This window comes from Chelonus insularis, unplaced genomic scaffold (genome assembly GCF_013357705.1).
Source record: "Chelonus insularis isolate UGA/USDA-ARS -01 unplaced genomic scaffold, ASM1335770v1 contig_317_pilon, whole genome shotgun sequence".
In the NCBI taxonomy this organism is placed as follows: domain Eukaryota; kingdom Metazoa; phylum Arthropoda; class Insecta; order Hymenoptera; family Braconidae; genus Chelonus; species Chelonus insularis.
The window spans coordinates 294,387-320,157 of record NW_023276487.1 but is presented as its reverse complement, the minus strand read 5'-3'; the positions used below and the strand labels follow the sequence as shown (position 1 = coordinate 320,157).

Genomic DNA, 25,771 nt, shown 5'->3' with positions numbered 1-25,771 from the left:
TTCTAGTTAAGCTAGTAAAAATGACACTCAGCTAAAATTTATGACATTATAATTATTGGTCAAAAAATAAATGCTTGGTAATTATTTGCTATGATAATATTCAAGATAAGAAATGTTTGACAGTAATTAAATCGTTGAATAAATAACGTGAAAAATTTTTCCACAATGAAAAATTGTCTGAACAAAGTTAGATATTTTTACTGTAAATAAACATTTATTTAGTTACAGATTATTATTTAATTGAAAATACTATTATGCTTCTCTTTTAATAATATTTTTAGTTTAATTAATTATGACTGTCAATCAACAAAAATGATAGATGGTTTGAATAATGTATTGTAAAAAGTAGAAACGCCTAGTATTGTTCAGACATGTCATATAGACAAAATTTTTGTGTCAATTTTTTATATAAACCTTTTGAAATAAATAAATAAATTTTCTCTGTAATTAAAATAATTTTTTAAACTAATTAATTGTTAGACAAAGAAAAAATTGGTTTTATGTTGAAAAAAAAACCCAACACAATTTATTTTGCTTACTCTTCTTACTTACCAGGGTCGTGCAAAGGGTTGTAGAGGTTTTAAATACATTGTTCCATTCTTGCATAAAACCAAAATATTCATTCTGTTGCCTAGTGTTATTAATATTAATGGGAATTTCGTTTATCTTTTAAAACAACGTTAATTCTTGGAATACCAAGTAATATTTCGTATTACTGTCAAATTATTTTCTTAATTAGCCAGCCATCTAATTATTATGATTAGTTTATTTGTGATCATGTTATTCTATTAATTATCAGCCAAACATTGAATAATAATTTATGGAAAAAATATCTCTATTAATTTATTTAAAACAAAAGAATGTAATTTTATCCAATAACTAATTAGCTTTAATGTAGTCTCGTTCTTTTTAGACGCTTCAACCAATTATTCTTGGTAAAAAATCTAGTGGTTGGATAATTAGGAACATAGTCGGAAATAGGCGCTTTTACGTCAACTTAACGACTTACCATTCAATTTCATGTTATTTTCTACATATATTAAAAGCGTGTAAAAGCAAGTGAGCTATTTTGTACTTTTTTTTTTTTTTTAAACTCATAACAAATGCCCTGACTAATAATAACAGTAAAAAATATTATTATAAATAAATGTAATAATTACTGTATTCTGCAGAAAACAATTCCTTTTTGCTGTTAGATAAAAGATTACAATTTAATGAAGTTCGGAATGAATGATTCTGATGATTATAACTTTCTCAAACATCAAAAGAAAGGTATCAATGTTGAATAGACTTGTTTGATCCATGACTAACCTAGATGTCAAGTATCTAATCTACTGTTATACCGATCAAAAACCTGGAAATTCCGGGTATCATAGAAAGACTAGGAAAAATCGAATTTTTGTTTAGGCTTTTGAAAGAAAAAAAATAGGACATGTAGGTAAACTGGTATGTTAAAAACCTTCATAAACTTCAAATGTCAGATTATACAAAAAATATATAATAAAAAGTATATGATGGGATTATGTGTTCCAATGTTGAATTAAATACTTTTTTTAATCATCAATGTAATGAAATGTGAAACCTGGTCTTTAACGAAAAATCCTAGATGACACATCTGACACACTTGATGGTTAAATGAATTTATGACGACAGATCTAGTTTAGTTAGGGAGTTTTTCTCCCTTTTAACGAGACGCCAAATAAGATCCATCGTCTAAAGATAGCCGAGATTGCGGCATTTGGCGGATTTCTCCATTTCTGTATTATAAAGGACCAAGATGGACGTCGTTTGTCATTGGTATCTCGAGATGTAGTTTGCCAAAGTGCCGGCATCTATATATATTGCCTTCCCTTTTCCTCACCACCCCTTTCGCTTAGCCCTCACTTCGATTCCTTTTTTTTCTCTCACTTCCTCTTTCCTCTTTTACCCTCAACTACTTTTCTCCCCCTTTTCTATCAGCCCCCAGCCCTTTTTCCACTGACAAGCATCGACTCTGTATAGTCAGACATCCAGAGAGTTGATGTCTATGCTCTCTTTCGTCATCTGGGATACGCCCAATTTTTTTTATTTGCCTCAACTTTAATCTACCACAACTTCCTTTTTCATGTTCATTACTATTTTTTTTTTCCCAACCAATGAAACAAAAAAATATGGAAATTTTTATAACTGAAAAGTATCGTTCACTGAGATTTCTCGGACATACTTCATGCTCTATAAGTGCAAATTTGGCAATTTTCCAAGGTGCATGACATGTTCGAAAGCTAACGCACGTGTATCGCACGTGCATCTGATGTATCAGAGTGTCTATATAATCATATGATATTGTCGAAAGAGAGAGAGAAAAAAAAAAGACTGAAATGTATATGTACATGTTGGTGTATATAGATAAAAATAAACTGCAGGAATAAAAATTGGTTGCAGCATGAAAAATTTTATCGAATAGAGAAAGAGATAGAGAAAAATGTGAAGGATGTACGTGACCCGTACGATGCATTCGTGCGATAAAAATTCACAGAGACTCGAGCAAGCGTTCATTCAATTGTCTACTGAATCGGAAGAACAATCTCCAATAACTTAATTCTATTCTCACTCACATTTATTGTATTAAACAATCGATTAATTGCAATAAAAAGAAGTATAATCAAACGATTTTTTAAATCTATTACTGTTAACTAAACACCTTCATAATTGACTTGGCAATCATAATAACATATCAGAATTAGCTTAAGAATATTTTTACATTCCTCTCTGGGAACACACGTATATCAACTATTCATTTATTTAAAGGTTAAATAAACATTACTAATATTTGATGATTATCTTAAAAGATACCGTTTACAAGTAAAGTGCATAAGACTAATTGCTCAATAATTATGATTCATCCACGATATCGAAATTATAATTTCCATTTATATGAAAATATTGAGAAATGGAAATAAATGAAACAATTACCTCAATGTATTTCATGAAAATATGTTTATCAGACAATTATTTATTAATAAACATCGATAATAAAATCATCATTATGAATGTAAATGCATTATTAAATCATTTTATCAGTAAATTATTTATTCTGTAAGATCAATAAATAAAATACAAATTTCTTATTCATTGATAAAATCACGTAATTAATCATTTGTGGAGTATTTGGCAAATAAATTAAAATTCTTCTATATAGTTTTAAGTGATTTTATAATTATTAGAAAGAGATTATTTGTAATGAAAATATTATCATCTAATTTTAATTACAATCACTGTTTCTATTTATTTATTATGCAAATACTATACAAATATTAATTAATTAAAATTAATTATTAATTAATTGGCAAGTTAATTAATTTTTCGGCAAATAATTCTATTAAACTACCATGAATTATGGAAATATCAAGTTTACCCTTTCATACTGATTGAAAACAATCAATCAATTTAAGTACTTAATCAACCGAACATTACTCCTGGAAAAAGTATTTGATGAAAATTTTTCATGAACCCAAAAAAGTTGTTAATTAAGACGATTAGTATTTTTCATCGTTACCACGTTAGTAGAACTTTATCGAGAAGAAAAATTTTCCTTTTTTTTTAATAAAAAAAAAATACTTTTTGTCTTCTTGACATTTTCATTTCAAAATAATGTTCTGAAAATGTTCATTTCATTTTAAAAGATGATGGTAATTTGAGCGTCTCATTTCCATTTCTAATGCTCATTTTATTCACGATATACTCGGTGTTTCAATAAGCCAAATAAACACTGTAATATCTACTTTAATCTATTAAATTATTTTTACCTCCAATCACATTTAGCTCTGAATGTTCTGATAAAAATTACGTTAATATCAGTAATTTTTAATTAAATAAAATTATTCGCAATTCTCTTGTGACATATGTGACTAAATGATTCAAGTAATAATTATTACCATAAAAATATTCTCTCATATTCAAGCTCTAATATAATGTAAAAGTGAAAATTAAATGTTACGAAAAAAAAGCTTCCAGTACGAGCAATCCATCTTTGTAATTGAATACTTTGAAAAAGTTTCATATGGCCTTTAGTCAGTACAATGGATTTTTTGTGTCAAATAAAAATATTTTAAACTTTTCAATAGAATTTTTATCATGAAAAACAAAATCGTTACATTACTAATAATTTATTCAATTGATTAATAGACTAGACATCTATTTCCTTGATTAGATATATGTGCGTTTCACTATCTTGGTCATTTGCATAGGAGTCTATTGGAAGCACAACGAATTAAACTGACATGTATACCATTAAGAAGGCGGGTGGCACAGATAAGGTGTCTCATTAGGCTATTCAGAATTTAATTTCACTGTAATTGAATTATAAAACTATTCATGTAACATTCATTCCACACAGTAAACTTTTATTTATATTATTGCTATAAAAATACGTTATCTGTCACTAGTAAACCCTTATCATGAATTTATTAAAGTTTACAAACATTGATATCTTTTATTTTAATTAATTCTAATTCGGTAGGATAATTTAATGAGATAAATGTTTAATCAAAAGTTTATTTACGATTATTTTATCACAGGTGTAAATAATTGGCTTTTAAGAAAATTTATCTCTTTTTTCTTTTAATTACTGATTGATTTTATTTAAAGGTGAGATTTATTAGTGATTATTAACAACGAATTGGATGAGATACAGACTTTTTACTAATTAATTTTATTTTTATAACAATTAAAGTTTAAATAAATGTCAGAATTTACAGTTTTTTTTTATAGATGAACAATTATTTTAACTGTTTAAATAAATAAGTAAATTTGTTCTCCACTGATTTACTATATTTGTGTTCGTGACCTTTTTTTATCTAATTTAAATATTTAATGATTGAATATAAATCTATTCAATCAACTCAGTTACTTTAATATATAAATTCTATAAAATATTTTCATTATCTTTTGGAATAACTGAATCATCGTTAAACGAAATAGAAAATAATATAAAAATATGATAAAAGCATAATTTTTATTTCAAAAAACAATCAAGATTTTGATCGAAAAACAAAATTGATTTCATTTTGACTACCTAGTTTTTCGATTTCCCTTAAGTGCTTTACAATAAGACGAAAAATAGATTGCTACTGGTGTTTCTTTATATAAAAACCCAAAAAAAAAGACAAAACTATAAATAGAAACAGACCTGGAGAAGATAGACAGTAAAATAAATATAAGATGTTGAAAGCTATAAAAAGACTGAATTAGAAATCCATAAAAAAAAAATTGCATGCTGTAAAAAGCAAGAAAATAGTGGCATTTGATTTCCAAGAATCCCAAATTATGATAACCATAACTTGATCCCCGTATTTTCCTACGTGACATATTCATGAGGATTATTGTCGTAGACAGCCGTAGCAAAGTTGTAGCAAGGGTGAAAGGGTCGTTACGGTTGATAGCGCGTGTAAAGAGGAGGGTACTACTGAGATGCTAGAGTCAGGGCGCCATGATGTTAGAGACCTAGCCTATGCTTTAACACATGGAATAAGCTAGACTAGAACCCTAAACAATAAACAGCCTTATCGTACTTAGTGGATGTAGTTTGTATTAAAGTTGTTTGTAATGTTTGCAGGGACACCTGGCCCGAGGAAAAAGGTGACCGTATGGAATGGCGACGCGATTCTCCATATTTCCGGCGTTGCCGATAGCGTTGATTATCTTCACCGCAATCACCAACGTTTTCAGCATCAGTGACTTGTGTCCAGCTCGGTGCAAATGCGAGGATGAATTTCTACGGGCTGCGTGTGTATTTGCTAGTTTGGAAGTCGTACCAATTCAGCTAAACCCAGAGATTAAACATTTGGATTTATCAAATAACCGCATTGGATCCTTAAATTTAGGATTTGCCTTCTATGATAATTTAGAAAGTTTGGATTTATCATTTAACAACCTTCATACTCTTGGAACTGATAATTTTATGCTACAAACACGTCTAGTGACGCTAAATGTAAGCAATAATAACATTCGAGGTATCTCAAAAAATGCCTTAAAAGGCTTGGAGTCAATGAAACTCCTAGATCTTAGCAATAATAATATTACTGATATGGATAGTCAAGCATTTCGTTATGCAAGTGAATTGGAAAAAGTTGATTTGAGTGGAAATTCACTTACAAGCTTACCCCAAGGGCTTTTAAATAATCTCCATCGAATAAAGAATCTCAAATTAGCAAGAAACTCACTTCTAGAAGTGCCAACAAGTAATTTGGATCTTGCTCCAAGTTTAGAAGTGTTAGATCTGTCAGACAATCTTATTCAAGAGATTCCACGAAATGCAGTACCATCATTAAGATCATTGGTATCCCTAAATCTGGCCAATAATGTCATAAGAAGCGTTGATGACAATGCTTTCGAACGTTTGCCAGCACTGTTATATTTAAACCTACAAGGTAACAATTTGACTGATGTTCCAACGCCAGCACTTGCCAAGTTGAATGTTTTGTCATACTTGGTATTGTCTCGAAATCCTCTGGAAGAGTTAAATGATCTGGCATTTCGCAACTTGTTTGAATTAAAAACGCTGGATTTACGAGAATGTACAATAGGTTCAATCCAACCACGTGCATTTGCTGACAATGTAAACTTGGAGCAGATATTTTTAGATGGTAATCATGAGCTTCACTACCTGCCTCCAAGGGTCCTCCATGCAGCTAGATACTTGACAACAGTGTCATTGCGTCGCTGCAACTTGTCTACTCTTGAACCAACCCACTTTCCCGTTGATGGGCTAACAAATTTACAAATTGGAGGGAATCCTCTAGTGTGTAATTGTTCGATCCACTGGCTATGGAATGTAATCCAGATGGAAGATCGTAGAAATACCACAAAGTTGGTAGTAGATCGTGAAGAAATAATTTGCACCGATGAGGAATTTGCTGGAAAGCTTTTGATGAACCTGGCTGAAAGTTCTTTGCGTTGCCGCTTGAGCCCACTTTATCTATCTCTCTCTGCTATAGGCTGTTTAGCTGCTACAGCTATGATTTTAGCTCTTATAGGATACATCACCAAAATGAAACGACAAAAAAGACCTTTTGAAACGTCCAACAGACCAGAATTGTTGGTTTACGTGGGTCCAACTCAAGAACCTGCTAAACCACCAGTTAATAATGCTACTTATCCCAACAGAATAATTAATAGGAATCCAGATGGATTCTACAATTTGTCCAATCCCAAGCTAAATAATCATCAAGCTGAATCTTATTATGATACACCTGAATTTCACCCACAGACCAACTCCAGGAACAATTTTAGGGATAATTCTGGCTTCTATACTAATAAACCGAGTGTTGAGGGTGTCTATGCTGTTACGGATGTCACAAATTTGAGGAACACCGCACCGGAGGTGCATTCACTTTATAGAATGCATAGTCCAAAGGTTCAAAGAGTTGGGTCTAGTAATAGGGAATATGATTGTGATTATGATTATGATTATTATCAACCAACCATCACGCCACAAAAGCCACATGTTGTCTTTGTTTGAGTACGTACTTAAGGTCCGGCTTTTTTAACGCTTGGTGCCTTATTATTCTGCTACGTTTTTTGTGTAAAATATTTTTTAATTACTTTAAGTGACGAAAGTAAGAAGAAAAAAAAAAAATTTGTAAATGTAAAGAGATTATTTTTGTTTTTATTTTTTTGTAAAAAATATTTTACTTTGCTTCTTTCATATGTATTTTTTGTATAGTCAGTGCCAATATTATTGAAATGTTACTACGACGAATTTATTGTGAACAAATAAATTAATTAAATGCGGGTATAATTAAAAAAGAAAAATTGACATTTTTCGATAAACTAAACACTTTTTTGAGCAATAACAATACACTTTCATACTACACTATACCTTTATTAGGTACTTTTATGTATAAGAAAAAGGTCTAGTTATTGACGAAATTTAATAATTAATTATTAATAGTTAAAAATAACAAAAAGTGTATACGTGATTTTGAAACAATTCAAGAGTCCAAGAAAGAGAGAAAAATAATTGGTTTAAAATTCAATGAAAAACAAACATTTTGATGATTTAATTTATATTATATGTATTTAATGGAATAACAATTTATTAATGAAAATTTTAATTCAGGCTTTTAGCCAATAGCAATCAATATTTTAATGTTATAATTCAATTCATTTCTTGTTTGAAAAACAAAAGACAAGTATGTATTGTCAATAATACATTATTCAATACCTAAAAGCTTGAATAAAAATTAAATATATAGAACAATAATTTATATTTCATTTAAACGTTAGTTATAATTTAAAATATTATTTAATCCTTCTATTCATCAAAAAATTAGGTTATCAATAATCAAGAAAATTGGAGAGTAATAATGGAGCAGAAATAGCATGCTCAAAATCAAACGTGCTACGAAATAAAAATCTCAATGTATTATTTATTTTCGATTGTAGAGATAGGGAACTATTTTTTATACGTTGATCAATATCATGACCAGTTTCATATATTGCTAGTCTATAAAGCACGCAGAAAAGGTCTATGAATAACTGAAATTCATATTTTTTTAATTTACATTTTTGTTGTCAACATGGTATGAACTTTTCTTGGGCCCTTAAATTATAGAATATTTATGTCTTCCGAGAGAATGACAAAAAAAAAAGTTTTTTGTAATGAAAAGAGGAAAAAAAAAATGATAATAATGAAAAATAACACAAAAAATGCATTTTTTATATATTATGCAAACGATGGAAAAAAATCAAACTTGCTATTTTAAAATGCCAAGATACCTGATAAGATGAATTGATAAAGTGATGATTACATACACGCTATCGGCGAACAATTTTTTCAAACTTTACAAAAGCGTCAACGAAATTTTCGAATGGTAATTTTTCTCGTGATAATTGTATTGATATAATAATAAATAACGAGAATGAATTCCAGTTAAGTTGCGTTATTGATGAACTGAGAAATAAATATAATAAAAAGTATAATTATGATTACGATAATAATAAAAAATTAACGAAGCAATAATTGATAAAAAAATAATAAGCAAAAAAAATCTATCGTTATATAAACACAAAAATGCGCGGAATATTATTAATTTTACGATTTTATGATATATTGTATCTATATATTTATTAATAAGATATATAAAATTGATACTTAGACATAAATGTACAATTCAAAAAATACGCTGACACACATACACACATGTTTAATAAATAAGTTTATCAATAATTTATAACATAACTCAACTTGTATTATAAACAGTATATTTATTTATTAATTTATAATAATGTTATGTTTTTTGAAATAAAAATATACTTAATAAATTGTGCCTAATTAGTATTTTACCTACTCCCAATGAAAATACAATAGAATGTGAGTTTTTTTTTCAAATTCATTATCATACGAAACATAACGTATGTTTATTTCATGAATTGTAAATTAGTGAAATAAAATCTTTCAATGCTCTGTGTTGGTATACACATTCAGCTCGTTAGTAACGTCCTGTTGAAATACTTGAATTTTAATTTTTGTTCTTTACTTATTTATGCATTTTATAAGAGGGTCATAATGAACAATCGTTATATACTATTTTACACATTATCATACGTGTTCTAGTATTTAAATTTTTTATATCTGTTGTAATAATTATTTATTGCTGTTGGAAAATATGTGTATACTACTTCCTTGTTTTTCTAGTTTATTGATGATTTTTATCTCCAAAATGATAAATTGTTTTTCAAACATGTAGAGCGTAATAACTAATTATAAAAAGACATTCTCTTTATTTTTTATTTATTTATAAAAAATTAGACTCAATTTAAATTTAGAGCTAAGTAGAGAATTTATTTCACTAGGGAAAAATATTTTTTTTTACCCGGTAGAAAACTTTCAAACTTCTTGAACATCTTACAGCACTTCGGCCTAGTTTACAGTAGAATAGAAAAAAAAATATTATTTATCGCAGTGCCATATATAGCTTAAATCTAACTTTAAAGTAAAGCTAATGCTTATAAATATAATTCAAAATCAATTCTTGAAGCACTATAGAATTCTCCAGCCTGTCCAGCACGTCTCACCCACGCGCCACTTTTGAAATAACCTTCTTTTGCCCAAGAGAACATTTGTTCTGTTGTGTGGGGACCATTTATTTCTGCATCATCATTCTGCGACCATTTCAATTCCCACTTCACTATATTCTCTGTATTATCTTGATCTTGAATGCTATTGCTCCCCGATGATTCGCCACTTGGTTTCACTTCATTTTTAGTTAGCTTATTCTGCTCTTTTGTATCAAAATCATCAGAATACATGTCTAATTCAGCTGGCTTCGCAGCAAGTGATTTATTATCAGCCGATTCAATTTTTCTCTTTATCGCTTCGTAAGTTTCTTGATAAATATCCATATTGCCAGTGCGAGTCAATAATGTATTAGCTAACTCAGTCAGTTTTATGATTTTTTCTGAATTTTCATCAGTTTCACTTAACCCTGCCTTTTTGCGCTTCCATCGTTCTGCTGATGAAATGGGCTTTTTTCCTTTTCCTACAAAATCCATTACTCATGTTAGGTATGAATTATCAAATGAAATTACTTTTTAATAGTATAGAATAATAGAGAAAGTTTCTATCATATTTTCAAGCGTACTAAAGATCAAACAAATGATTAATTATAAATAAATAAATGTTCAAAACTTACCAAGCCTGCACAAAGCTTTAGAAACTGTTTCTCCTGGTTTTAAATATTCGAATATTTGCTTGTATAATTCTGTCGGATTGAAGTTCAAATTGCTTTCAGCTTCATCATCACTCTCACTATCAGCAATTCCTTTCTCTCCATTATCATCACCATCCTTATTAGCATTATCTTCACTAGTTCCAGTTCTAGGTTCTATCTAAAATTAGAAATAATTATTTGAAATGGAATCGTAATTAAATTGTCGAACAATTAAGTAAAAGAGAGAAAGAAAGAGCTATTCAATTAGTTTACTTTAATCCAGTCGATATTATCCAGCCAATTGTCGCGAATTTTTTTCTCCTTGTCCCAGAGATAATGACCGTCTTTATCAAAATGCCCCTCTTCTAATTCTTCTTTCATATTGAATGCAGTGAATCCAACTTTAGCTTCTTTAGACATTGGACCTTCTTCAACACCTATTAAAAGATTTAATCGAATTATTTTCACTTTATTATTTTTAAAAATAAATGATGCAAAATGATAATAATTATAGAATAAGGTAAGCAGCAGATTAGTGTTTATTTGAATATACCTTCAAAGTCATTCTCATGCATAACGTTGTAATTAGCTTCATTAGCATCATCGTCTTCTTCATCAGAGTCTAATGAATTTTTCTTCTTATCCATACTTGTTGATTTGTTTATTGGAGCTTCTGACCACACTTTTTCCTCCGTAAGAATATCTTCAAATTTTCGTTTCGGCATAAAGATTTTTCACTAAATTACTTCTCTTCACAAATAGAAACTATTAAAGATAGTTTGTCTTTAGAGAGTGAATCGATTGTTACTTAAACGTTTGTATTCGTGCAAATGAAAACATTACAAATTTTATAGGTTATATTTTTTTACACGTAAAGTAAACGTAGATACAGGGGAAAGGAAATGTTTGCCTTCAATATTTACTGTGTCGATATGATAGAACAAAGTTTAATGTGGCAATCAAGTACCTGGCCAAGTCGTGAGGTGACAGATCACGTCAGTTTTAAAAATGGAGCAAAAAAGTTGATTAAATTTAAAATTTATGCAAACAATATTTGCAAAATTTACATTTGTTAGACATATACAAATTATGTCATTTTTATTCTAATTTTATTAATGCGTTAACAACTTATTACAAGACAGTTTTTAATTTTTATCAATAAATATCATCATTATAAATCAAATTATTTAACTTTTACTAACTGAAAAAAAACATAAAACAAAGTATTGATAAAAATGATATTGAAATTAGAGAAATTTATGAGTAAAAAATCAATATTATCTGTCGTTGTATCAAATTACCTCTAAATTTGGAGCAAAGATGCACCAATTGTGGTATAGTTTCAACGGAAATACTAGATTGCTATTGGCCATTGGACAAAAGTGGAACAATGGCCTGAATATCTCTTACTCGACAAATTATCTTATTATTTCATTGTATAAAGCTATTTCAGTTATTATTTTAACTTGAAGTTAATAAAATCATTATAATTTCTTTGATTTTCTGTAAACAAATATTTATTTATTGCTAAGTGAGATGAATTTTTATACTGCGACGATCACCACATGTTCTACTTATTATCTAATAGGTAATCTAGATTACTCATTCTAACTAAGGTTGTGGAAGTGAACACATTCTGAAAAAATCATCTCAATATAATATCTAAAAGTTATCTAGAAGTTCAGCTGGAGGTAGTGATGTTCGTGCTCGTTACCACACACCATGTTTTTACCAGTTCCACATAAGTTGATAAAAAAATTGGAAAACAATCATTTTAAGATGGAGATTACAACAATTCAGCTTGTAAATCAATCCATCATTGCAAGGAATTTTGATTCTTGAATTTGAATAAGAATTATTAGTTTCATTTGTGAGAAATGAAAATTTTTGCCAAGTCGTATAATTTACGTGTTTAGAATATTATTATATTCTAAGTATTTTATCAAGTGTTAACACTTGAGTATTAATATTCGCGATAAAAATATGAAATCTTGATGGTTTCACAATAAATGACAAATAAAATTGGGAAGTGACCAACGAAAAAAATATTAGTGGACATGAGATCTATTCTAACGGAGTACAAAAGGAAAACAAAAATTTAAACATGCCAAATTTACGTAAAAAAGTAGTGGGTTTTATGCGTCAATTATCAATAAGCAACTTGACGGCTGCTGTTGAAAGTATTGGTCAGAATGACAATTCTTTACATTCACCCAGATCAGGTGGATGTTTTGTCACACGATACTTGGATGGGTAAGTTAACTATCAATGAACTATACCACATGATGAACAATTTCATTGAACTGTCTATAATCATTTTTATTTCAGTCAAGAGGAAAAAGTTGAAGGACCGATAGTCTTACATGGAAGAAATCCAGAGGAATTGCCATCTAAAACTCTTGATAAAATTGATGACAATGAAGAAGTTTTTGCAGCATTAACTGGACCTGATAGAGGTCTGACGACAGTTAATCTTGAACAGAAGCATTTAAGTATCAGTGACCCGGATGTGGACTACATTGATATATTAGAGCAAAATGAACAGCAATCAACAGGTAATTTGTCTCAAAATTATACTAATTTTCTACTAATGTATGTTTATTTAATGTAAAACCCTTTATATCTTACTAACGCTCTTTAAATTGCTAAAAATTGATGTTTGTCCTAATTTAATATTGTTGGAGTTTTAACGAGTGATGAATTTATTAACTTAATTCAAGATATAATGGGTTCATTAAAATTATTATGAATAACTTACTAATTTTCTACAATGAAATTTAATTAAAATAATTATAATAAAAATGACAATGCAGTTAATTCCTCGATGGATTGTATATTTTCCATGGCACACAATCGTTGGTTATTAATCCGTACCAATGGATCGTGTCCAATTGATAATAGTTCTATAAAAATTCGTGCTGCTGGAAAATTATATGAACCTGATCACAAATACACCAATGACAATGATTCAAATCACCATACCAAATCAAAAATTGACAGTCAAACAAATGTTATCAATATTGACTCTTCAGACAAAATAGATGACTCGAAAAATTCTAATTTTAAACTTGCCAATAATTCTGATAAGGATTCTAAAAACACTAAAAAATCTGGAAATGTTCGATTTCATATTAAAACCTATAACAGTATTAATATTATCAATAATTCGCCAGATATCTCTAGCACCAAAAATAGTATTCAAATCGATAGTGTCAGTGATATGACTAATAATTGCTACTATGAAAATTCTGACTCATCTGGAAAACATGAAGCCTTTGAAGGTTCTGAAGCATCAAGTGATAGCATTGATACCTCAGACAATGATAAAATTTTATTGTCACCGGTGTCTAATAATACTTTGGACGATCTAGACAACGACAAGATTGATAACGATATTATTATTGCACCTCCCAAGGAATTCGCTACTGAAATGATTCCACTCAGGAAATCAAAAAGTGCACCTGCGCCCTTCAAAAATGCTCATAAAGGTGCCATTATGTATAAAAATTATTTTTTAGCATGTTTGAAGCATGCTTTTAGTAAGCTAAAGCATTAAAAGAAATTAAATTTAAGTACATTTTTCATTATAATATTTTTTCGAAAATTAGAGAATGATTTTTTTCTTGTTGATCAGCTATATTTAAAAAATTTTTTCATTTAGTTTGCTTCGCATGATTATGGTCATTTCATCAATAAGCACATCTAAGACGACTAAGTAGTTGATAAATTTAAAAAAAAAATTGTAGACTGAGATTTTAATTAAAATAATATTTTACAGATTCTCTGACAAATCTGGAGATTGCAGGTGTCAAAAATTGGTTTTTACCTCATGATCTAGCATATGGAATTGCCACAACTTTATACGAAAAAAATCCAACAACTGATATTAACAATGGAGAACCCATTGCTGATTGTTTTGGAATTGCTGCCAGACCAAACGCTGCCATTTTAGCACTAGCCGATGGTGTTAATTGGGGTATGAATTCTTTATCCGTTTATTAATAACCATCAAAGCGCAGCGGTATGTGTAGTTTAATTAAATAATGTTTTTCATGAATAATATTAGGTCCTAAAGCTAGCTTAGCTGCTAGATCTGCTGTTCATGGAAGTATGGAGTACTTGAATAAAGCATTATTTTCATCGCCATTGAATTGTGGCATTACAACGACAAGAGATGTTTTTATAGCCTTATTACGTTCCTTCCATGCTGCACACTCATTAATTCTTCAAGAACAAGGGATGCTCACGACTTTGACTGTGTGTGTTATTTTACCTCTCACGAAGCCCTCCGATAATAATTCACAGTTGAAGAAGTATGTCGCCTGTACATGCAATGTTGGAGACAGTCTTGCATACGTTTATTCCAAGTAATTAATTATCTTCTTGATTATTTAGAAACCTCTTTTGTTATACTTTAATTATTTTATTTATGCAATGGCTTGTTTATAGAAAAACTGGTGTTAGAGAAATAACTAGAGGCTCTCACGATATTTATTGTATGCGTGATATGCGTGATGCACTTGGTGCACTTGGACCGGTTGATGGATGTAATCCAGAATTAAATAACTTGACTTTAGCTATGACTGAAGTTGAGAAAGGAGATATTGTTTTTCTTACTAGTGATGGGATCTCAGATAACTTTGATCCAGTTGTTGGAAAGTTTGCAGTTTTGCCAAATACTAATACTAATAGCAATCACAAAGCTGGACGAAGTGATGGATCACAAATCAAAAATACTAAAGTAGAAAGTAATAGAAATTATAGTACTCATAGTAGTAATAGCAATGGTTTACCCATAGTCCAAGCTTATCAAAGGCACGAATTAACTCTATTAAGAATGGAAGATTTGTTGAGGTGTGGAGTTTCTGGTAATGGTCCACCGTGTGATAGTGCTAAAAAACTATGCGAATCACTTCTTGATTTTGCAGTAAGTATTTGTTACTTTTTATAAAGATATAAAGAGTTATGATTCAACTTTATAATAATTATTCACATAGCTTAGTGTATGAAGAATATTTTCATGTATAACTTTTGTTCGATTAAATTTTAAGGTCAGAATTACGGCAGCTAAAAGGAGAATTCTAGAAGATGCTGACCTATATTACGATCAACATAAAAATGGGCAGTTAATTCAGTTATCAAAACCAGAACAGCGCTCACGAAGAAAGAAAATACTTGATAAAATGTCAATGGTCCCTGGAAAATTAGACCATGCAACAGTAGTTGCTTATGTCGTAGGCGCATTCCATAAAACAGACAAGAAACAAAACAAATAGTGATAGAAGATACTTTTTATATACTTTTTCAAACACATTTTATATTGTTATTATGGAATTCGTAGAGACGTAGAATACACTGTCCAATTATTTTACAGGCTATAATTCATTAGCCTAGTGTAAAAATGGATTCTATGAAATTGAAGCGATGCTGTCCGATACATTTTTAATTTTAAAAATAATTCATATTTTTCTCATAAAAATTATTTTTATGTTCTTTTCTACTTTAAGACATTTTTATTCTGGGCTAAGAATTATTATAAAAACAACATAAGAATTTATTCTTACTAGTAACAATAACATGAATAGTTATAACATTACTAATATTAGTAATAATTAAAAAGACCATTTAATTAATGCCATTAAACAGCGAAAGGGAATTGATTTTCACTTACCATTGGTTAATCCGAATTTTGTATTATATTTTTGTAGACATTCCGTCTAATGATAGTATATTGAAGTACGACCATTTTTTATTTGACCTTACATTTTTGTAATATTTTTTTATATTATACACTTGTATAAATAAAACTATTACTAATAGTTGAGAAAATTTTATTTTACATAATACACAATATATTATTACTTATATTACTGATTATAAATCACTGAATAATGAAAAATTAAAAAGTGTATCGAAAATTTAATCTAAACGATCGTTCTGTTCCCGGAATTAACGAGCGCCCTCTTGACGATATAAAACACAATTAAATTAGACTTCAATTGTTTTTCAAAAGGGCTGACGGTTTTGCATTGCACCATTTACTGTGCACAACAACAACAAACGAAGTCATTATTTATACAGATTTGGTACAGATAAATATAATTGTTATGTATTATACGAGTATTTGGTACACGAAATTAATTAAAAACGTATTAATAAACGAGAATACTATGGTATACAGGTCGCAAATTAATGCAGATAAACCCGAATATGAACTTATAAGCTGAAGTAAAAGTAAAATTTTGTTTCGAAGATGCAGCTAATGGTAAGTACTCCTTTTCCTTTACCGGTGTTTCTGAAATGAAGAACCTTTCATCAAAAAAAAAAAAAAAATTAAACAGCTTGATATCATGTTTGTGGCCTTCACAATGGCCTCGACCCATTTCACGCTCTTTGAAATTTGCCACAAGGATACTATTAAACCTAGGTCAATGTTGAGCTAATGTTATTGATTATCAAAAACATGCGTGTCACATTTCACATACCACGCATAGCCAAGTCAATTATGCTTCGACCTTTAAATTTATGTTTATTTTATTATGAGTAAAAGTATGGCTGAAAGTTATTTGTATACAAATAATTTGTAAATTAACGCCTGTGGGTGTAAAATTTTTTGCGAATTTTAAATGATATACTTGAATGCTATTCCTTATTTGTTTATGAAATAATTGAACAAACATCAGGATTTGTATACTTTAATTTGCTTGCATATTCGAATTTGTCATCTATAATATCCAATTCGTATTCAATGGCTTTCATTTTAGATACATATTGAAAATTATAGAATATAGCAATCGTAATTATCTTTTAGTATTGCGAATTTTCACCCCAAGAACTTCAAGGCTACTTATTCCCCCTCGTATTTACATATGTTTAAATATATATATGTGCATCATCGTCTTTATGACACATCCTCGTAACTTACATTTATAAAAAGTAAATAGGCCGTATAAAGTGGTGCTATAAATGTGACGACATACTCTTCTTCACCACCAGATTTAAATTTAATACTTTGCGAAGGAACAGAAGGTTCCTGTCAAAAAACTATAATTCAACTTAATTGTTTCTTTTGCAATCGTAAACTTACATAACTGCAAGTGCAAGTATTTTTTTTTAAATTTTATGTCATCTTAGTGAACTAATCATGAAAATGAGAGAATATTAAGAATTTTGACTAATAAGATAAGTTTAATGACAGGAATTTAATAAGATATAATGAAATACAAAATTTCAATAAAATATTTTTCTTTATTGAGAATAAAAAAATTTTAATTTTTTCTTTAACAATTTTGATTTTATTTTTTTTAATTTAACAATATTTAATTTATCAGTTCATTTCAATATTAATTAGAAAACATTTATTATTTTTAAAGTTAACATTTTTTAACAAATTTGTTTAATCCTTAACGAAAACTTTCAGTACATTTTTATTATTATTATTGTATATAGCCAAATTTTCTTAATATTTTCTATTTCCAATGTATAATTATCATTGATATTATACATATTTTTGGCACTGGAATATCAAAAGTTATTTTAATTACTAATAAAATAACAATAGTAAAAAAAATTCATGTAAATTAAGTACAGTCTAAAAAATTAATAATATAATGTTTATTCGAACAAATAATATTTACAGAATTCATTTTCAATTCAGGAATAACATTCTCGTACTTTTTGTCACTATCATCTATTCATGCTTCTTCTCACTTCATACAAGTTCAAAAAATTGTAAAACAAAAAAATACAAAAACGTGAACTACTAGAATTAAAAATCCCAGTTTTCATAAATACATCTTATGAAAGTAGAAATTATCTACATGATATGGCATTCATAGTTTTTTTCATTTAAAGTTGTACTTATAATAAATATCATAAAAAAACTTAATAATAATCAGAGAAACTTATCGAACTTACATTATAAAAAATAATAACAAAGCGAAATATATGATAATTACTTATTATATAAATGAGCTGATTTCACTCTATTATAAACCAAAATGATGAGCTTCTAACATAAAAGTTCATTTGTCACAATGAGCTTTTAATAAACCCTCAAATATTTTAAATATTTAACAAGTTTGAAATTCATCACAATACAACTTTCATGAAATGTTAATTACATAATATCTTGGCAACTAATGTAAACATTAAGAGGTATCTATGTATGGACTGTAATGTAAATTTATTTATCAAATTAACAACTAGATATTTGATTTAATCAAATAAACCGTAATGATATCATTAATTCTTCCAAACATTATCACGGATCAATGATATTCCGAATTTAAAAAAATTCACTCTAATTAATTTCCTAAGAATTTTCGATTATATAACAAATTTTCATTTGCTAAAAAAGTAGCAGTAAGAATTTATCATATTTAAATTTGTTTCAAAGCGTACAATAGTAAATGTAAATTAAATATTATAATAATATAAAAATTATATAGAAAAAAATAATTATCGCAGATCAAGAAGATTGGCAGTGATACATTAATCCCTTCTATATTTAGCAAGTAATGATAATTTCATTTTATGCTGAATTGAAAGGTAGAGATCATGATGCTCACTAGTAGTATGAGAGTTATCAGTCGGTTCTGGAGTTGGTTCATGTGTTGTTTCTTCATTTGGTCCTGAGTTTGATGCGCAATCTTCCCTTACCGTTACATGATTTATTACATTATCACGTTGTTCTGAAGCAAACTGATGGAATGGTCTTGCTGGAACTTGTATTGTTGTTACTCCCCTAAAAAAAGTTTTATTTTCATTTAAAATAATGTTTTACAAGTAAATAGGGTTTTTCTATCATGAACCAGTTAATGATTATGAAGTTTATATATAGAAATAAATAAATAAAAGAATAAAAATGATTTTACTTCTTCTTCTTGGGGAAAACTACAAGAAATGTTGAGTCATTAGGCATTTAATTTGATCTATTCTTATTTTTATCAGTAGAAAAACCTTCTTAAAATATGGATGTTGTGTAAAGAAGCTGAAGGGTAGCAGATGTTTATCAAGATTAGCATGTACGGAATTGAAAATAATTATAAAATACGACTGGTACGATTCTTCCAGTGACTCATGAACGAGTTTTGTGCGTAATACAAGTAGGGAGGTAAACGCGCAAACTATAACTAGCTTGGGGAATCCCCTGAGTGTGTGGATCGGTTGCAAAAATAGACATGTTCTAAAATCCGGAAACATCGCAGGGGGGCCAAGTTTTGTCGACTATTTTTTGCATTGTTTTTCTTTTTTTTTTTCTTCACAAAAAACTTCACAAACTGATGTTTGCTAAATGAGGGTACTTTTTCATCTAAGTAAAATAAACTTACTCTGGTGTCCAACTGCTCGGGTTTGTTTCTTCATCTTCTGGTACATTATTGGAAACTGTTGATGATGCATCAAGATCATCACGACCAGTATAATTGGGATTCTTTTCAATCCAGGCAGGTGTAACGGTGGGTAATGCTTGTAAGAGACGATTTTGATCCTTGACACTATGATTATTATTTGTAACAGAATAATCTGGAGGACCATCAAAGTAGGGGGGTTGACTATAGCAGTTATCTGAAAATGAGTGTTAATATTGGTCATCAATACTTATGGTTAGAATTCAATTATTTGATTAAATCATTTATTCACATTTGAAAATGAGTACTAACCATTATCTGGAATTGGAGCTGTTGGTATTGAGCTACATTTTTTAAAATATGGCAACAGTTTACTCTTGTTGTAGAAGTTCGTTGCTGCTAAAAAATAATATCTATGATAAATAAACATCTTAAATGCAAATTTGAGGAAATTAGTAGCTTAATACTTACGTCTTCGTAAAAGTAGTGCTACTACTACAATCAAAATAATTATTGCAAGACTTCCAATAATATAAACAACAACCCCAATAATATCGTTAGGTGCATGACCACTATTTTTATTGCAAAATTCCGCTGGTTTTCCAGTTGTGAGCAATTCGGCAGTATACCTATAATAAATATTTTATTAAAAAAATTATAAATATTTGACTGAATTTTCTATTGATAGAGCTATGTAAAATGATAATTTACCCTGGCAAGCACGGTCCACATTGGGATGATGATTGTGCCTGTTTTTCACCTTCTTGTCGGAAATATATACTACATTTTGTGTAATTCACACACTTATAAGAAGTTTTATAACAATACTGATTACTTGAGCAATCTGCATCATTTTCACAGTTTTTATCAACTGCAGCAATCTAAAAAAAAATTAATAAATGATTATGTTGGAAAAGGGAAGATTTATAATAAAAAAAATAAAAAAAGATGCCGGACTTACAGTAACACATTAACTGAAATTTATAAAAAATTGGAAATTTCCCAAAATGAAGAATACTATATAAAATAATAATAAATTATTATTATCATGATTATTACTAATTATGATTAAATAATGAATATTTAATGAATTATCATGATACTAAAATTTAAATATTAGTATTTAAAGAATGTTGGGAGATAATTATTTTAGAGAAATTTTATATACAAAATTGATCAAAATACTGAAGTTTTATTATCATGTGGCATCTTTGGATAAAAAATGATGAAACTTACCGGGTTAATAGATCCAATAAAGTATAAAATAACCATCATCAGAGCCTGTAACAAAGAAAAAAATTGTTTTACTGGTTTATATAATGAAAAATAGTTAAACAGTTAAAAGTATTATTATTAAAATTAATAAATAGTTTGGAATAAAATACATGATTGTGAGATATGATGAAGACTTGTTTTAGATATTTTTAAAAAATAGAAGAAGATTGTGGTGACGATTAAGTTATTCTTTGAAAATTGCATAATCGAAGATTCGGTTTTCCCAAGAGTTCACTGAACTCTTCAGGAGAGGTCTAAGTTATGACATGGTTACAGCTTTCATGTGTATTCTCGTGATATTTAGTACCATGGTACACATTCTCCATCGATGATCATGAGTCAAGATTACGCAGGAGGAACAAAGAGAAGACAAAAATTGGGTGTGCATGACAGAAAGGAGTAAAATAAAAAATACACGCGTATTAATTTGACGGTAATAGAGATCTTCTATGTTTAGATCAGAAGTTATTTACATATAATTACAACAATAATGTAAATGTAATGATGCATTTATTCGAATGCTATTTATCTTCAATAAAAAATTGCAACAAGTTATTTTTAAAATGTTCAAAAAATAGAAGTACAAAAAAAAAATTCGATTTTATTTAGAATGGTAAGAAATATTCGCATTTAAATAGCATAGTTACTAAAAAATGAAGTGATTAATTAATCTATTTATTTATGATAGAAAGAATAGTATCTTTTTCACACCGCAGCTGTTTCTAAGTCATAATGCGTGTAATAAGAACAAACCGCAGCTATTTAACGGGATGTGCATAAATACACATACTTTTGAGCACGTTTAAATGCGCAATAACTTACTAAATTATAAGCTTCCCGTCATTTTTTATCGAATTATCGCATGAGTGAAGAAATGTTTTCAATACTGTTGTAATTAAAAAATGGTTTTAAATATTAATTTTGAATATTAATTTTAAATCAATACAATCACAATAAAAAAAATAATACTAAGTAAAAATTAGTTTAAAAAATTTTATAAAATGTTATTCTTTTTATTTTGCAAAATAAACAAGTCGGTGTCTGTCTGTCTGTGTGTGTGTGTGTGTAAAGTTCTCTAATTACGTTAGGGATGATTCATAGGTCTACGACAAAAACGATAATTCTTCAAGTTTGAAGTAAGCTTCGAAAATAAATTGCGAAATCATAATAATAAAATCACCTTAATATAAAATTCAATTTCTATCTCACAAGAATATTTTAGTAGTTTTTGTTTAATTAGAATAATGATTTTATTTTTTCTCTTTAAATTGACAGAAAATTTATGATCATATTGAAATTTTTGTGGAGTCATGAAAAGAGTCTAAATAATCTAGAATAAAATGTGCTAATGATCTTTTGAACTTTCCAAGGTTGTATATAATTTCCAATGTATGATTTCTCGGGATATATAATTTCAAATGTTGCGGTCGAAGATGAGAAAAATGAAAGAATAATTTATGAGCCCTACATGTTTCGTTCTAAAAGATATATTACAAAAAGTCAATGGCTACATTTTTTAGACATGAGTAATTTCGATTGGATATATGTATTTGTAAGAGAACTGAATTTGCTGAAATTACTCAATACTTGTTATTCTAAGAAAGATCCTTCAATTTTCAACACTTATGCTGTGGTAACTGACCATTTAGTACATGTCGAGTGTCTTTCTCATTTAACAACCATCATCCTTATCTGATAAATATGACTCAGAATGTCTTTCATTAGTTAACGATATACTTAAAGTCGTCTTAAAAAATTTAAAAACTAATTAAACTGCTTTTAAATTTGAATCATACTTTTCTAGACCGGAAATAACATCCTTAGTAGCTGTCTAGTAGCTTGGGTACATCAGTTAAACGTTTGTAGCTGTTTAGTCTTCTCTCTAGCTATGCGCCGGTGAAGGACAACTATTAGCATGTCATCAATTAATAGCGATACTGGTTTTCGAATATCCTTAGAAATTAATCCTGACGTTTATAAATTAAAAGGAAACAAAACTATTTAATGAACAATTTTTTATTTCAATTATTTCGGGAATTGTTTCGACTCCTATTAAAAATCAATTTAGAAAATGATCTCTGCGAAATGATTTTTAATAAATAACTTAGGATTGATTCTCGAAAATTAAGATTCCTAGAAAATCGCGTAAAGGTGGAGATAACTTTGTTCACAGTGTCAAAATTATCGCATAATAAAGATCTTTAAAAAATTGGTCATTGAAATTGTATGAGAGACAACTCTTAAATAAATTCGATTTTATATTACTTTACCACAAATAAGATTCTATGAATTTTATATTGTTATTATATGACTAAAATGATAATAATCAGATCGACTTCATATATCTATTATGTGTACCATCCGACATTTCAATTTTATTTTTTTTCCTTTTATTTTACTCCAAATGCCGCCTAGTTCAACTCTAATCCTTTTTCTATATTCTATATTCCTCCCTGCTTTTTATTCTTTTTTACGGTACGATGACGGTGCGACTGTTCATGTCTATTTCCCGGAATCGAAAGGCTTTCATGTTTCATGTTGTTTACTGCATATCAGAAACCCTAAGACTCTTAATCATTTTATATAATAATTATTGAAAATAAAAAAAAAATTATCTCTCTTATTTTTCTTAATTTTTGAAGCTCTTTTTAAGCGAATAAATTCATTTTCATTAATTAATTCTGTATTTAGTTTTATTATTATTTCAAAATAAAGCTCTAGAAGATTCCGAGAAGCTCCAAAGTCGGCACAGAGAAATAAAAGTCATGGAAAATTATTTTAATTTAAATAAATAAATAATAATTAATACAATATAATATTAAATTTATTACTATATAATTTTGTTGTTTTAAATAAAATATTTTTTTAAGAAAAAAAATTTTATTTGAATAACTCAAAATGGCGTCGAAATGAATCCACTTGTTGCGTCAGAAAGTATCATGCTATGCGCGAGAGCAGTAAATATGAAAGTCACCCTCCGATACAGTGAAGAATGTATCAAAAAATATGGCTTATGAAATACAATTATGCGAAATAATGCATTTCTTTACTCAAAGAAATCATAAAAAAGTATGTTAATAATAGAATAATAGGCTATAAATTAAATATTTATATATTGATTTTATGGAGTGTGAGATTTATAACAAAGAAAACTAGACATTTTTCGATGAATATATCATCAAATTAAATCCTAGATACAAAAAATAATAAATATTATTTGATTTAACTGATGATGCAATTAATAATGATAACAGTAGTTGTGATAGAGTATTATAAATAATTATCTTTGATCAAAAGCCGAATTGACACTTGCGAAAAGATTTTAAGAACCTTGTAAATCTCCAGTGATGACTAATCGTTCGCGTGTGATAGTATTTCTCCTTCTGAACAACACTGATAATAATTATGTGATTATTAAAGACGTAATTTCACACATGTTTGTTATTAACCCTTTTTCTACTATTAATTCAAAGAAAAGCCAAAAAAAGTCCTTCAATAAACATTTAAAAAAATCTTTTTAAACTTAACTCAAATATCACTTGAATGAAATCAGAATTTCATTTACTAAATTCCAAATTAATTATAATTTTTATAAATAAATGAAATTTAATTGCTATTTAGTTCAAATCCTACTGAGTAGATCTACTAACCTTGATCTCATTTTCACAACAAATAAGGATTTAATTGCGAATAACACAATTATTAAACCTTCACAAATAGACGCGAAAATAAATAAAATACTTTGAATTAAATTACCAATACAGATGGCGATTTAAAATATGAGAGTAATTTTTTAAATTAATTTATGAAGTAGTAAATAATATTTACTCACCAAAATATCTCTTGTAGACATTCGTCTACGACAAGGATACATCTTTGATTAATCGATAGAGCACCTAACAAAAATGCCGGACATTAACTAAATAAAGGATGTATTTTTGATCATCCGGTGGGTTGGATCTCATTTGCGTATGTCACTAATTTGAATAATTGCACCTGTTGACAAGTAGATTCACTTGACTTTTCGCAAGCAAGGGATAAACTAAACTGACCAGTCGCGCGATTCAACGTGCACTAAACGTGTTCAGACAAGTTTGCCTCAGCGTTTCCCTGAGGTAGTGGGAGGGATTGGATACATACATGGATCATTAGGTAGATGGGCCCCACTTTCTTTCAGCTTATTCTTCAACGTGCACAGAATATATTCCTTAGAATGTCTTTAGTATACACAAGTTTAATTCTTAGTGTTTCTGTCATGTTTGCATTTCTAGATTTGTCATTAATTTATAGAAATTTAATTATTTATTTATACTTAAGTGTGATTGTATATCTTGTTGATCAAACCTAGTTAATGAGTAATGTGTGAATTTAAGGAGTCATTGGTTAAATTGATTGTTATAGTTCTAATAATTTTGGAGTATTGAATTAAAATCATCAAATTATTTTGTTTTAGTT

At 28.5% G+C, this 25,771-nt stretch overlaps 4 protein-coding genes across 8 annotated transcripts in view; 2 read left to right on the top strand and 2 right to left on the bottom strand.

Moving 5' to 3' along the window:
* The window catches only part of LOC118065569 (slit homolog 1 protein-like), a 28,829-nt gene extending 19,616 nt beyond the window's left edge, over positions 1 to 9,213 (top strand). For both annotated transcript variants that reach the window (XM_035080939.1, XM_035080938.1), the window contains exon 2: positions 5,594 to 9,213. In XM_035080939.1, the coding sequence (XP_034936830.1) occupies positions 5,630 to 7,498 (1,869 nt within the window). In that variant the 5' untranslated portion in view covers positions 5,594 to 5,629 and the 3' untranslated portion in view covers positions 7,499 to 9,213. The remainder of the gene's footprint in view (positions 1 to 5,593) is intronic.
* Positions 9,205 to 11,600, bottom strand: holn1 (CD2 antigen cytoplasmic tail-binding protein 2 homolog holn1). Its single transcript, XM_035080940.1, has 4 exons — positions 11,245 to 11,600; positions 10,965 to 11,128; positions 10,674 to 10,869; positions 9,205 to 10,520 (listed from the first exon to the last, which is right to left on the bottom strand). Exons 1-4 carry the CDS (start codon positions 11,414 to 11,416, stop codon positions 9,988 to 9,990), a joined length of 1,065 nt encoding a protein of 354 aa, XP_034936831.1. The 5' UTR covers positions 11,417 to 11,600; the 3' UTR covers positions 9,205 to 9,987.
* A 675-nt stretch (positions 11,601 to 12,275) lies between these two features.
* Positions 12,276 to 16,493, top strand: LOC118065579 (PP2C-like domain-containing protein CG9801). 3 transcript variants are annotated; one of them, XM_035080949.1, is made up of 7 exons: positions 12,276 to 12,944; positions 13,020 to 13,246; positions 13,505 to 14,179; positions 14,470 to 14,667; positions 14,758 to 15,058; positions 15,141 to 15,618; positions 15,743 to 16,493. In XM_035080949.1, the coding sequence occupies exons 1-7, from the start codon at positions 12,796 to 12,798 to the stop codon at positions 15,965 to 15,967; spliced, it is 2,253 nt and encodes a 750-aa protein (XP_034936840.1). In that variant the 5' UTR covers positions 12,276 to 12,795; the 3' UTR covers positions 15,968 to 16,493. The 3 variants fall into 3 exon arrangements, with proteins under 3 accessions (XP_034936840.1, XP_034936841.1, XP_034936842.1); XM_035080950.1 differs by having other exon boundaries at positions 12,280 to 12,944; positions 13,865 to 14,179; XM_035080951.1 differs by lacking the exon at positions 13,505 to 14,179 and having other exon boundaries at positions 12,285 to 12,944.
* Positions 16,494 to 18,276: 1,783 nt separating this feature from the next.
* On the bottom strand, positions 18,277 to 25,404 carry LOC118065598 (uncharacterized). Of its 2 annotated transcripts, none has more exons than XM_035080983.1 (7): positions 25,149 to 25,404; positions 21,278 to 21,322; positions 20,753 to 20,922; positions 20,513 to 20,670; positions 20,354 to 20,437; positions 20,024 to 20,258; positions 18,277 to 19,437 (listed from the first exon to the last, which is right to left on the bottom strand). In XM_035080983.1, exons 1-7 carry the CDS (start codon positions 25,188 to 25,190, stop codon positions 19,185 to 19,187), a joined length of 987 nt encoding a protein of 328 aa, XP_034936874.1. In that variant the 5' UTR covers positions 25,191 to 25,404; the 3' UTR covers positions 18,277 to 19,184. The 2 variants fall into 2 exon arrangements, with proteins under 2 accessions (XP_034936874.1, XP_034936873.1); XM_035080982.1 differs by having other exon boundaries at positions 20,354 to 20,440; positions 25,149 to 25,403.
* Between the last annotated feature and the right edge of the window lie 367 nt (positions 25,405 to 25,771).

What these genes read in the sequence shown, in the direction of transcription:
- holn1 (XM_035080940.1), bottom strand. Translation starts at nt 11,416, where the DNA reads ATGCCGAAACGAAAATTTGAAGATATTCTTACGGAGGAAAAAGTGTGG. An exon ending in GCATGAGAATGACTTTGAAG is followed by an intron (nt 11,129 to 11,244) that starts GTATATTCAAAT and finishes ATCTTTTAATAG; the next exon opens with GTGTTGAAGAAGGTCCAATG. An exon ending in ATAATATCGACTGGATTAAA is followed by an intron (nt 10,870 to 10,964) that starts GTAAACTAATTG and finishes TTCTAATTTTAG; the next exon opens with ATAGAACCTAGAACTGGAAC.
- LOC118065579 (XM_035080949.1), top strand. Translation starts at nt 12,796, where the DNA reads ATGCCAAATTTACGTAAAAAAGTAGTGGGTTTTATGCGTCAATTATCA. An exon ending in AGCCGATGGTGTTAATTGGG is followed by an intron (nt 14,668 to 14,757) that starts GTATGAATTCTT and finishes GAATAATATTAG; the next exon opens with GTCCTAAAGCTAGCTTAGCT. An exon ending in CTTGCATACGTTTATTCCAA is followed by an intron (nt 15,059 to 15,140) that starts GTAATTAATTAT and finishes GCTTGTTTATAG; the next exon opens with AAAAACTGGTGTTAGAGAAA.
- LOC118065598 (XM_035080982.1), bottom strand. Translation starts at nt 25,190, where the DNA reads ATGTATCCTTGTCGTAGACGAATGTCTACAAGAGATATTTTG. An exon ending in TGTCTACAAGAGATATTTTG is followed by an intron (nt 21,323 to 25,148) that starts GTGAGTAAATAT and finishes TCTTTGTTACAG; the next exon opens with GCTCTGATGATGGTTATTTT. An exon ending in CCGAGCAGTTGGACACCAGA is followed by an intron (nt 19,438 to 20,023) that starts GTAAGTTTATTT and finishes AACTTTTTTTAG; the next exon opens with GGGAGTAACAACAATACAAG.